Source organism: Oncorhynchus masou, chromosome 27 (genome assembly GCF_036934945.1).
Source record: "Oncorhynchus masou masou isolate Uvic2021 chromosome 27, UVic_Omas_1.1, whole genome shotgun sequence".
NCBI classification, from domain to species: Eukaryota; Metazoa; Chordata; class Actinopteri; order Salmoniformes; family Salmonidae; genus Oncorhynchus; species Oncorhynchus masou.
In genome coordinates this window covers 4,306,688-4,319,546 of record NC_088238.1, presented here as the reverse complement: position 1 = coordinate 4,319,546, position 12,859 = coordinate 4,306,688, and the positions used below count along the sequence as shown (strand labels likewise).

At 48.5% G+C, this 12,859-nt stretch overlaps 1 protein-coding gene across 1 annotated transcript in view; it reads left to right on the top strand.

The window, feature by feature from the left end:
* LOC135515573 (receptor-type tyrosine-protein phosphatase beta-like) overlaps nt 1-12,859 on the top strand; it is a 115,272-nt gene that overhangs the window by 15,709 nt on the left and 86,704 nt on the right. The window contains 5 exon segments of the mRNA XM_064939194.1: nt 6,114-6,377; nt 8,157-8,429; nt 8,834-9,097; nt 10,235-10,501; nt 11,431-11,694. Of these exon segments, the coding sequence (XP_064795266.1) occupies nt 6,114-6,377; nt 8,157-8,429; nt 8,834-9,097; nt 10,235-10,501; nt 11,431-11,694 (1,332 nt within the window).

Below are 12,859 nucleotides of genomic sequence, written 5' to 3'. Positions count from 1 at the left end.
CCAACAGAGTCCCTACCCAACCAAGCCTGCTTTCTTTCCCAACAGAGTCTCTACCCAACCAAGCCTGCTTTCTTTCCCAACAGAGTCTCTACCCAACCAAGCCTGCTTTCTTTCCCAACAGAGTCCCTACCCAACCAAGCCTGCTTTCTTTCCCAACAGAGTCCCTACCCAACCAAGCCTGCTTTCTTTCCCAACAGAGTCCCTACCCAACCAAGCCTGCTTTCTTTCCCAACAGAGTCCCTACCCAACCAAGCCTGCTTTCTTTCCCAACAGAGTCCCTACCCAACCAAGCCTGCTTTCTTTCCCAACAGATTCCCTACCCAACCAAGCCTGCTTTCTTTCCCAACAGAGTCCCTACCCAACCAAGCCTGCTTTCTTTCCCAACAGAGTCCCTACCCAACCAAGCCTGCTTTCTTTCCCAACAGATTCCCTACCCAACCAAGCCTGCTTTCTTTCCCAACAGAGTCCCTACCCAACCAAGCCTGCTTTCTTTCCCAACAGATTCCCTACCCAACCAAGCCTGCTTTCTTTCCCAACAGAGTCCCTACCCAACCAAGCCTGCTTTCTTTCCCAACAGAGTCCCTATCCAACCAAGCCTGCTTTCTTTCCCAGCAGAGTCTTTAGCCAACCAAGCCTGCTTTCTTTCCCAACAGATTCCCTACCCAACCAAGCCTGCTTTCTTTCCCAACAGAGTCCCTACCCAACCAAGCCTGCTTTCTTTCCCAACAGATTCCCTACCCAACCAAGCCTGCTTTCTTTCCCAACAGAGTCCCTACCCAACCAAGCCTGCTTTCTTTCCCAACAGAGTCCCTATCCAACCAAGCCTGCTTTCTTTCCCAGCAGAGTCTTTAGCCAACCAAGCCTGCTTTCTTTCCCAACAGAGTCCCTACCCAACCAAGCCTGCTTTCTTTCCCAACAGAGTCCCTACCCAACCAAGCCTGCTTTCTTTCCCAACAGAGTCCCTATCCAACCAAGCCTGCTTTCTTTCCCAGCAGAGTCTTTAGCCAACCAAGCCTGCTTTCTTTCCCAACAGAGTCCCTACCCAACCAAGCCTGCTTTCTTTCCCAACAGAGTCCCTACCCAACCAAGCCTGCTTTCTTTCCCAACAGAGTCCCTACCCAACCAAGCCTGCTTTCTTTCCCAACAGAGTCTCTACCCAACCAAGCCTGCTTTCTTTCCCAACAGAGTCCCTACCCAACCAAGCCTGCTTTCTTTCCCAACAGATTCCCTACCCAACCAAGCCTGCTTTCTTTCCCAACAGAGTCCCTACCCAACCAAGCCTGCTTTCTTTCCCAACAGATTCCCTACCCAACCAAGCCTGCTTTCTTTCCCAACAGAGTCCCTACCCAACCAAGCCTGCTTTCTTTCCCAACAGAGTCCCTATCCAACCAAGCCTGCTTTCTTTCCCAGCAGAGTCTTTAGCCAACCAAGCCTGCTTTCTTTCCCAACAGAGTCCCTACCCAACCAAGCCTGCTTTCTTTCCCAACAGAGTCCCTACCCAACCAAGCCTGCTTTCTTTCCCAACAGAGTCCCTATCCAACCAAGCCTGCTTTCTTTCCCAGCAGAGTCTTTAGCCAACCAAGCCTGCTTTCTTTCCCAACAGAGTCCCTACCCAACCAAGCCTGCTTTCTTTCCCAACAGAGTCCCTACCCAACCAAGCCTGCTTTCTTTCCCAACAGAGTCCCTACCCAACCAAGCCTGCTTTCTTTCCCAACAGAGTCTCTACCCAACCAAGCCTGCTTTCTTTCCCAACAGAGTCCCTACCCAACCAAGCCTGCTTTCTTTCCCAACAGAGTCTCTACCCAACCAAGCCTGCTTTCTTTCCCAACAGAGTCCCTACCCAACCAAGCCTGCTTTCTTTCCCAACAGAGTCCCTACCCAACCAAGCCTGCTTTCTTTCCCAACAGAGTCCCTACCCAACCAAGCCTTTCTTTCCCAACAGAGTCCCTACCCAACCAAGCCTGCTTTCTTTCCCAACAGAGTCCCTACCCAACCAAGCCTGCTTTCTTTCCCAACAGAGTCCCTACCCAACCAAGCCTGCTTTCTTTCCCAACAGAGTCCCTACCCAACCAAGCCTGCTTTCTTTCCCAACAGATTCCCTACCCAACCAAGCCTGCTTTCTTTCCCAACAGAGTCCCTACCCAACCAAGCCTGCTTTCTTTCCCAACAGAGTCCCTATCCAACCAAGCCTGCTTTCTTTCCCAGCAGAGTCTTTAGCCAACCAAGCCTGCTTTCTTTCCCAACAGAGTCCCTACCCAACCAAGCCTGCTTTCTTTCCCAACAGAGTCCCTACCCAACCAAGCCTGCTTTCTTTCCCAACAGAGTCCCTATCCAACCAAGCCTGCTTTCTTTCCCAGCAGAGTCTTTAGCCAACCAAGCCTGCTTTCTTTCCCAACAGAGTCCCTACCCAACCAAGCCTGCTTTCTTTCCCAACAGAGTCCCTACCCAACCAAGCCTGCTTTCTTTCCCAACAGAGTCCCTACCCAACCAAGCCTGCTTTCTTTCCCAACAGAGTCTCTACCCAACCAAGCCTGCTTTCTTTCCCAACAGAGTCCCTACCCAACCAAGCCTGCTTTCTTTCCCAACAGATTCCCTACCCAACCAAGCCTGCTTTCTTTCCCAACAGAGTCCCTACCCAACCAAGCCTGCTTTCTTTCCCAACAGATTCCCTACCCAACCAAGCCTGCTTTCTTTCCCAACAGAGTCCCTACCCAACCAAGCCTGCTTTCTTTCCCAACAGAGTCCCTATCCAACCAAGCCTGCTTTCTTTCCCAGCAGAGTCTTTAGCCAACCAAGCCTGCTTTCTTTCCCAACAGAGTCCCTACCCAACCAAGCCTGCTTTCTTTCCCAACAGAGTCCCTACCCAACCAAGCCTGCTTTCTTTCCCAACAGAGTCCCTATCCAACCAAGCCTGCTTTCTTTCCCAGCAGAGTCTTTAGCCAACCAAGCCTGCTTTCTTTCCCAACAGAGTCCCTACCCAACCAAGCCTGCTTTCTTTCCCAACAGAGTCCCTACCCAACCAAGCCTGCTTTCTTTCCCAACAGAGTCCCTACCCAACCAAGCCTGCTTTCTTTCCCAACAGAGTCTCTACCCAACCAAGCCTGCTTTCTTTCCCAACAGAGTCCCTACCCAACCAAGCCTGCTTTCTTTCCCAACAGAGTCTCTACCCAACCAAGCCTGCTTTCTTTCCCAACAGAGTCCCTACCCAACCAAGCCTGCTTTCTTTCCCAACAGAGTCCCTACCCAACCAAGCCTGCTTTCTTTCCCAACAGAGTCCCTACCCAACCAAGCCTTTCTTTCCCAACAGAGTCCCTACCCAACCAAGCCTGCTTTCTTTCCCAACAGAGTCCCTACCCAACCAAGCCTGCTTTCTTTCCCAACAGAGTCCCTACCCAACCAAGCCTGCTTTCTTTCCCAACAGAGTCCCTACCCAACCAAGCCTGCTTTCTTTCCCAACAGAGTCCCTACCCAACCAAGCCTTTCTTTCCCAACAGAGTCCCTACCCAACCAAGCCTGCTTTCTTTCCCAACAGAGTCCCTACCCAACCAAGCCTTTCTTTCCCAACAGAGTCCCTACCCAACCAAGCCTGCTTTCTTTCCCAACAGAGTCCCTACCCAACCAAGCCTGCTTTCTTTCCCAACAGAGTCCCTACCCAACCAAGCCTGCTTTCTTTCCCAACAGAGTCCCTACCCAACCAAGCCTGCTTTCTTTCCCAACAGAGTCCCTACCCAACCAAGCCTGTGTTACTCTTTAACTGTCCAGGATCGGTGTGAATTTTCCGCAATATATTCAGCCATCGTAAACCTCCGCATTAGGCTGACATCGTTCACACCCTCTTAAACCTTAGCCCCACCCATTCAGCATCGTTCACACCCTCTTAAGCCTTAGCCCCGCCCATCTCTTTAAGGATTCACATGTGAAGCATGTGAAGCTATGTATTAAACAAGACTAAAGGCTGGTTTATACTATGGGTGTAAAGTTAATTTGGAGTGCCAGAGTGTGCTCTGGGCGTTTGTAAACTCAGAGCGTTATCAGATTGTCCGTTTTTAAACTCAGAGCGTTATCAGATTGTCCGTTTGTACATTCAGAGAGTTTTCGCACTCGGAGTGTTCAGAGCGCACACTGGACACTCTGGCCGAGGAGTAGGGTTGTTCTGACCTCACAACGACAGTCAAACACCCAAGCTAACTGGCTAATGTTGGCTAGCTTGCTAGCTACTTCCAGTACAATTGAGCGAACACCTCACTCTGACCATTTTACTCGCCCTAACAGAGCTGGTTAGGCTGTTTTCATGTTATCCAAAGTGGAGACTGCAACTGTTCTGCTGGCAACAATTTAATTACGCTTTTTAGCCAACGTTTACTGACACCGGCAATATTCATGGGTGTTTGTAAATTGGTCAGTTATTCAGAGCTTTGGCACACAGACGAGAGCGCTCTGAAATCAGAGTAGACATCCAGAGTGAATTTACCAGCTACATCTATCGACAGTTGTCGCAGTGACATCATGGACATTCTATTGAAATGGTTACTTACGTAGTGGAGTCTTTTGTTTCGACACGTAGATAGCTAGCTGGCTGAACAATGAACCATGATCTCAACTCATAACGTTACTACCCTGCATGAATCTGCAGGTAGCTAACCAACCAGGTTCAACGTTAGCTAGTTAACATTAGGCTATAATTTTTTTCTGTTTTTGCTATTTGCTGAGACGGGCTCCATCAAGATTGGAGAAGTGGTTTACCCATACATCTCTCTTTTGGACAGATAATTCTTCGTGTTGTTGTTTGTTTAGTGTTTTCCAATTTTCCCAGAAGTGGTTAGAGTCTATGGATTCTTCAATTACATTGAGCTGATTACTGACGTGCTGTTCCTTCTTTTTCCGTAGTGTGTTTCTGTATTGTTTTAGTGATTCACCATAGTGAAGGCGTAGGATCAAGTTTTCTGGATCTCTGTTTTTGGTTGGACAGGTTTCTCCATTTTCTGTCTTAGGTTTTTGCATTCTTCATCAAACCATTTGTCATTGTTGTTCATTTTCTTATGTTTTCATTTTGACATTTTTAGATTTGATAGGGAAGCTGAGAGGTCAAATATACTGTTTAGGTTTTCTACTAATAGTGAAGTTTACACCTTCACTATTACAGTGAAACATTTTGTCCAAGAAGTTGTCTAAAAGGGATTGAATTTGTCTCTCTCCCTCTCTCTCCCTCCCTCTCTCGCCCCCCCTCTCTCTCCCCTCTCTCTTCCTCTCTCCCTCTCCCGCCCCCCTCTGTCTCCCCTCTATCTCTCCCTCCCTCCCTCGTGCTCTCTCTCTCCCGCTATCTTTCTCTACCCCCCTCTCTCTCTCCCTCTCTCTCTCCTCTCACTCCCTCCCCTGTCTCTCTCCCCCTCTCTCCCCATCTTCCTCTCCCTCCCTCTATCACTCTCCCTCTCCCCTCCCACCCTTCCCTCTCTCTCCTCTCACTCCCTCCCTCTGTCTCTCTCCCCTCTCTCCCCATCTTCCTCTCCCTCTATCGCTCTCCCTCTCCCTCCCACCCTTCCCTCTCTCTCTCCCTCTCTCTCTCCTCTCCCTCCCTCTATCACTCTCCCTCTCCCTCCCACCCTTCCCTCTCTCTCTCCCTCTCTCTCTCCTCTCACTCCCTCCCCCTGTCTCTCTCCCCTCTCTCCCCATCTTCCTCTCCCTCCCCCTCTCTCTCTCCTCTCTCTCTCTCCCTCCCCCTGTCTCTCTCCCCTCTCTCCCCATCTTCCTCTCCCTCCCTCTATCTCTCTCCCTCTCCCTCCCACCCTTCCCTCTCTCTCATCCCCTCTCTCTCCCCATCTTCCTCTCCCTCTATCGCTCTCCCTCTCCCTCCCACCCTTCCCTCTCTCTCATCCCTCTCTCATCCCCTCTCTCATCCCCTCTCTCTTCCTCTCCCTCTCCCTCTCCCTCCCACCCTTCCCTCTCTCTCATCCCCTCCCTCTCCCCTCCCTCTCCCTCTCCCTCTCCCTCTCCCTCTCCCTCTCCCTCTCCCTCTCCCTCTCCCTCCCCCTCCCCTCTCCCTCTCCCTCCCCCTCTCCCTCTCCCTCTCCCTCCCACCCTTCCCTCTCTCTCATCCCCTCTCTCTTCCTCTCTAGTGCCCTATGCCGTCTCCAACCTGAAGCTCGAGAACAATAACACCCAGGACAGTTTGAGAGCATCATGGAGTCAACCCCAGGGTGATGTGGACTCTATAGTGGTGACCCTGTCCTCGTCTGGAACCACCCCTCTGGAGAAGACCCTGTCATCTGACACCACAAAGGCCCACTTCCACCAGCTGACACCCGGACGGACCTATCAGGTGTCTGTTGCCACCAAGAGCGGAGAGCTCTCCAGCCAATCAACTGCCTCGGCTAACACAGGTGACAGTAGGCGTAACCAGGAACACATCATGTAGACCAGGACAAACTCTGTGTCGTGGTCAGGGAAACGTCTTGTCTCTGGTCTAACATGCTAACAATTAGTGTTCTCAGAAATCCACTTTAGTTTGTTGAGAGGAACACTCTTCCTGTTGAAGAGGGCCTCTGCTATTAAAGCCAAGAGGATAAAGGAGGGGGTGAGATGGTAATTCCCCTCAAGTGTGACTGTTTAATTTAAACACTCTGTTATTAAGGGTTCAGCAAGAGCTCGTTGAGTGTCTCGATGATGTCTATGATCATAACTATGTGATTACTATTCATGGATTAATCAAGTGGATTAGAATTAGTCCATTGTGTTGTCGTGTTAAGGCGTCTGCATGCTTCCCAGCAGAAACAGTTCAGAAGACCTCTTCAAGGAATACCTAGGATAGGATAAAGTAATCCTTCTCACCCCCCTTAAATGATTTAGATGCACTATTGTAAAGTGGCTGTTCCACTGGATGTCAGAAGGTGAATTCACCAATTTGTAAGTCGCTCTGGATAAGAGCGTCTGCTAAATGACTTAAATGTAAATGTAAATGTAAGACTTCCTTCATTTATTATGATGACATTTGGTGATGTTTTGTTCTTAGGTGAGGGTTTTGTTCTCAGGTGAGGGTTTTGTTCTTAGGTGAGGGTTTTGTTCTTAGGTGAGGGTTTTGTTCTTAGGCGAGGGTTTTGTTCTTAGGCGAGGGTTTTGTTCTTAGGTGAGGGTTTTGTTCGTTGGTGAGGGTTTTGTTCTCAGGTGAGGGTTTTGTTCTCAGGTGAGGGATTTGTTCTCAGGTGAGGGTTTTGTTCTTAGGTGAGGGTTTTGTTCTTAGGTGAGGGTTTTGTTCTTAGGTGAGGGTTTTGTTCTTAGGCAAGGGTTTTGATCTTAGGCGAGGGTTTTGTTCTCAGGTGAGGGTTTTGTTCTCAGGTGAGGGTTTTGTTCTTAGGTGAGGGTTTTGTTCTCAGGTGAGGGTTTTGTTCTTAGGTGAGGGTTTTGTTCTTAGGCGAGGGTTTTGATCTTAGGTGAGGGTTTTGTTCTTAGGTGAGGGTTTTGTTCTCAGGTGAGGGTTTTGTTCTTAGGTGAGGGTTTTGTTCTTAGGTGAGGGTTTTGTTCTTAGGTGAGGGTTTTGTTCTTAGGTGAGGGTTTTGATCTTAGGTGAGGGTTTTGTTCTTAGGTGAGGGTTTTGTTCTTAGGTGAGGGTTTTGTTCTTAGGTGAGGGTTTTGTTCTTAGGTGAGGGTTTTGTTCTTAGGTGAGGGTTTTTCAGGTGTTTTGGCACCACATGTTTGTTCTGGAGGCCAAAGTCCATAACTCTTCGTCGGTGATTCAACAGCAGGGATTCTTCAATAACGTCTTTGTTGTCATTCAACGAGAGAAGACTGTTTTTTTTAATGCCAATATTTTCATTGAGAAATAATGCACCGAACATCTTAGATGTAACATTACACAACTCATGTCAAAATGAATGAAAGATTCCTTGAGTTTGAGCTTAGATTATTTTAGACTATTTACAGCGTCTCAAAATGGACAAACAGGTACTGTACTACTCAAGATAAATTCAGAGACCTTATAACCAAAGGTATTTTAAGGGATTATGTGAGCAGGTTCGTTCAGAAAGGCACCAGCCCGAACTGAAGCATGCTGACGCCTTAAGGGTTCTTACTTCCTGCCTTTTGAGAGCTGCTAATATAAATGAACAGAATGAAATACTCCAGACTGGGCCTTTAACTGGTCTTTCTTCTTCTCTCCGTCCCAGTCCCAGGTAAAGTGTCCCAGCTCTCTATGGAGGCGCTGGATGACTCCAACTCTCTGAAGGTGATGTGGGCTCCCCCTGGTGGAGACTGGGATAAGTACAGGGTGCTGCTGTTAAATGGGACCCAGACTCTGGATAACAGGACCGTGGAGAAAGGGGTGGTGGAGTACACCTTCTCTGGCCTGGGACTGGTTCCTGGGAGGACCTACAGGGCTGGGGTCATGGTGGAAAGCACCGGGGAGCAAGGCACTGTGGAGTACTGCCACAGAGGGATAGGTAGGCTACACAACAACATAATGGAGTAGGAGAAAGTACTGGCATCAGTAAGAAGGATAAGAGAACTCATGACATCATCATGACGCTTCATCTCATTGTTCTCTCTATTTCTGCAAACTTGTTTCTCCCCTTCCCTCTTTCCCCTAATCCACCCCCGTCTCTCTCTCTCACTCTCACTCTCTCTCTCTCGCTCTCTCTCTCGCTCTCTCTCTCCTCCCTCTCTCTCTCTCTCTCTCTCTCTCTCTCTCTCTCTCTCTCTCTCTCTCTCTCTCTCTCTCTCTCTCTCTCTCTCTCTCTCTCTCTCTCTCTCTCTCTCTCTCTCTCTCTCTCTCTCTCTCTTTCTCTCCCTCTTACCTCTCTCTCTCTCTCTCTCTCTCTCTCTCTCCTCCCTCTATCTCTCCCAGCTCCTAAGCCCGTCTCAGAGCTTCATATCCGCCATGCTGACGAGACCTCCCTCAGCGCCCTGTGGAGTCACGCCCCCAACTCAGCCAGGGACGGCTACGCCGTGGAGCTCCGCCATGACAATGCCACGGTTGCCACGAGAGACCTGACCCGTGACATGAGGGAGTGCACCTTCAACGTGCTCATGCCAGGACGCGTGTTCACCATCACCGTGACAACCAAGAGCGGGGAGCTCAACAGCTCTGTGTCTGTGCTCGGGAGGACAGGTGAGAGGGTTGCTATAGCACCTGTATGGATATTTATACACAACACTAAAACAGAGGGACTCAATGATACTGTCCCTTTGTAGCTGAGGTCATCTCTACGGTAACACTGTATTTATCCAATCAGAGGGACTCAATGATACTGTCCCTTAGTAGCTGAGGTCATCTCTACGGTAACACTGTATTTATCCAATCAGAGGGACTCAATGATACTGTCCCTTAGTAGCTGAGGTCATCTCTACGGTAACACTGTATTTATCCAATCAGAGGGACTCAATGATACTGTCCCTTAGTAGCTGAGGTCATCTCTACGGTAACACTGTATTTATCCAATCAGAGGGACTCAATGATACTGTTCCTTTGTAGCTGAGGTCATCTCTACGGTAACACTGTATTTATCCAATCAGAGGGACTCAATGATACTGTCCCTTTGTAGCTGAGGTCATCTCTCGGTAACACTGTATTTATCCAATCAGAGGGACTCAATGATACTGTCCCTTTGTAGCTGAGGTCATCTCTACGGTAACACTGTATTTATCCAATCAGAGGGACTCAATGATACTGTCCCTTTGTAGCTGAGGTCATCTCTATGGTAACACTGTATTTATCCAATCAGAGGGACTCAATGATACTGTCCCTTTGTAGCTGAGGTCATCTCTATGGTAACACTGTATTTATCCAATCAGAGGGACTCAATGATACTGTCCCTTTGTAGCTGAGGTCATCTCTATGGTAACACTGTATTTATCCAATCAGAGGGACTCAATGATACTGTCCCTTTGTAGCTGAGGTCATCTCTATGGTAACACTGTATTTATCCAATCAGAGGGACTCAATGATACTGTCCCTTTGTAGCTGAGGTCATCTCTATGGTAACACTGTATTTATCCAATCAGAGGGACTCAATGATACTGTCCCTTTGTAGCTGAGGTCATCTCTATGGTAACACTGTATTTATCCAATCAGATTTTGAGGCAGCATGTACAGAGATGTTTTTTACTTTGTCTGAGTTTATTTTCTTCACAAAATGGAGTCTTCAGATGAAGCCTGACACACAAAGGGTAATAATGAGCCTGCTGAGATAAAAGAATGTTTGTTTACAAATGGAGCCGGACAGTAACTGAGCCAGTCTGTCTGCAGTACCTCTGGAGGTGAGACGTGTCCACCTGAGCAACCAGGGCCACGTGGACCGTTTACAGGCCAGCTGGGAACGCCCCCCTGGAGATCTGGACTTCTGCAGCCTGCAGCTCCTCCACAACAACCGGGCTGTGCAGAACCACACCGTCCCAGCCAACTCCACCTCTCTGCAGCTCAGAGACCTCAGGCCTGGCGCCTCCTACAGGCTGGTGGTCAGTACTGTCAGTGGTGGGATGGTGTCGAAGCAGGCCGTGGCTGAGGGACGCACTGGTAAGTTCAATATCAGGAAGAGTTCATCTTTATTACTCAAATGGATCGTCCACATTAACATCGACTGACCGACACGTGAGCCAGGCGTTTGTTTTGGGGGTTGTTCTGTATGTTCTTCCTGCTGGTCTTGTCCATTACAGCTGTTTATGTGTGTATGTGATATAGTAATGGCCAGGCTTTATTCTATGCTTAGAGATGGTCGTTTAAGGGTAGGTGTCTGACCATCGGAGTAAATCCCTCATTGTCATAGTGATTGTTAACCAACATTAATTATAAGATACAATCTCTCAGAGAGAGAGAAATACAATACAAAATAGAATGTCTGGAATGTTCAGGAAGCTTTGTGTCAACTACAAAACAACTCTCCAAGGTCCCGTTCAAAGACTTCCTTGTCCGATCTCAATTGTCCTCCCCAGGAAAGTTCTGGCTATTTTGGGGAACCACAGCTTCCTCCTTTTAATGAACTTCAGAGTCCGGGGGCCAAGGGTTGATGAAAACAAACACCACATTCAGATAACATTCAGACAACTTTCGGCTTAACTTTCAGCTAACGGGAAAGTAACAAAGGACACTTGAACTAAACCTTTCCTGTCACACCGTGTATCTGAATGTCACATTAAATGCCACATTTAATCAAGTCAGTCTATTCAATTGAAATCATCAATGGTGTGTTGTAGGAGTAATTCATGTCAGCCAAACAACATGAACGCCATTCCCTTTAGCTCAGCAGGCAACACCGTTTTGAGGTCGAAAGGATTTTAACCCCAATCGACCTCACAACCGTTTTGTTCCTCTGTCCCTTCTCAGTACCAGCTGTGGTCGGAGAGGTTACGGTCAGTAACAACGGTCGTCCAGACTTCTATCTCTAACGCGTGTGTCTGTGTCCTCTCTGTCGATGACCGGTCTCTGCCCCCCCCCCCTCTCCTCAGTACCTGCTGCGGTCGGTGAGGTTACGGTTAGTAACAACGGTCGTCCAGACTTCCTGGGGGTGTCGTGGCAGCCAGCGGTCGGAGATGTGGACAGTTACCTGGTCCTACTGAAGGACCGCGACAGGACCGTACACAACCTGGTGGTTTCTAAGGCAAGCCCAGAGTGTGTGTTTAACTCCCTCAAGTCAGGGAGGCTGTACACCGTCTCCATAGCAACCCGCAGCGGCAGCTTCCAGAACAACACGGTGGTGACGGCTCGTACACGTAGGTCTCTCACACACACACACACACACACACACACACACACACACACACACACACACACACACACACACACACACACACACACACACACACACACACACACACACACGCACATGCACACATCCAGGCATTACAAACCAACACACACAGATGCAGGCATTACAAACCAACACACACAGATGCAGGCATTTACAAACCAACACACACAGATGCAGGCATTTACAAACCAACACACACAGATGCAGGCATTACAAACCAACACACACAGATGCAGGCATTACAAACCAACACACACAGATGCAGGCATTACAAACCAACACACACAGATGCAGGCATTACAAACCAACACACACAGATGCAGGCATTACAAACCAACACACACAGATGCAGGCATTACAAACCAACACACACAGATGCAGGCACTACAAACCAACACACACAGATGCAGGCATTACAAACCAACACACACAGATGCAGGCACTACAAACCAACACACACAGATGCAGGCATTACAAACCAACACACACAGATGCAGGCATTACAAACCAACACACACAGATGCAGGCATTACAAACCAACACACACAGTCTCTTGGGCCCCTCATCTGGATCACTGCCTTTCACTCTGTTCACGGTGCGTTCGGAAAGTAGTCAGACCCCTTGACTTTTTGCACATGTTGTTACATTACAGCCTTATTCTAAAATTGATTAAAGTAACATTTCCTCCCATCAATCTATGTACAATACCCCATAATGACAAAGCGAAAACAGGTTTTATTAAAAATAAAAAACAGAAATACCTTAATAAGCATTCAGACCCTTTTCTGTGAGACTCGAAATTGAGCTCAGTTACATCCTGTTTCCATTGATCATCCTTGAGATGTTTCTACAACTTGATTGGAGTCCACCTGTGCTAAATTCAATTGATTGGACATGATCTGGAAAGGCACACACCTGTCTATATAAGGTCCCACAGTTGACAGTGCATGTCAGAGCAATAACCCAGCTCTGTCGAGGCACAGAGCTGGGGAAGCGTACCAACAGATTTCAGCAGCATTGAAGGTCCCCAAGAACACAGTGGCCTCCATCATTCTTAAATGAAAGACGTGTTGAACCACCAACACCCTTCCTAGAGCTGGCCGCCCGGCCGAACTGAGCAAATGGGG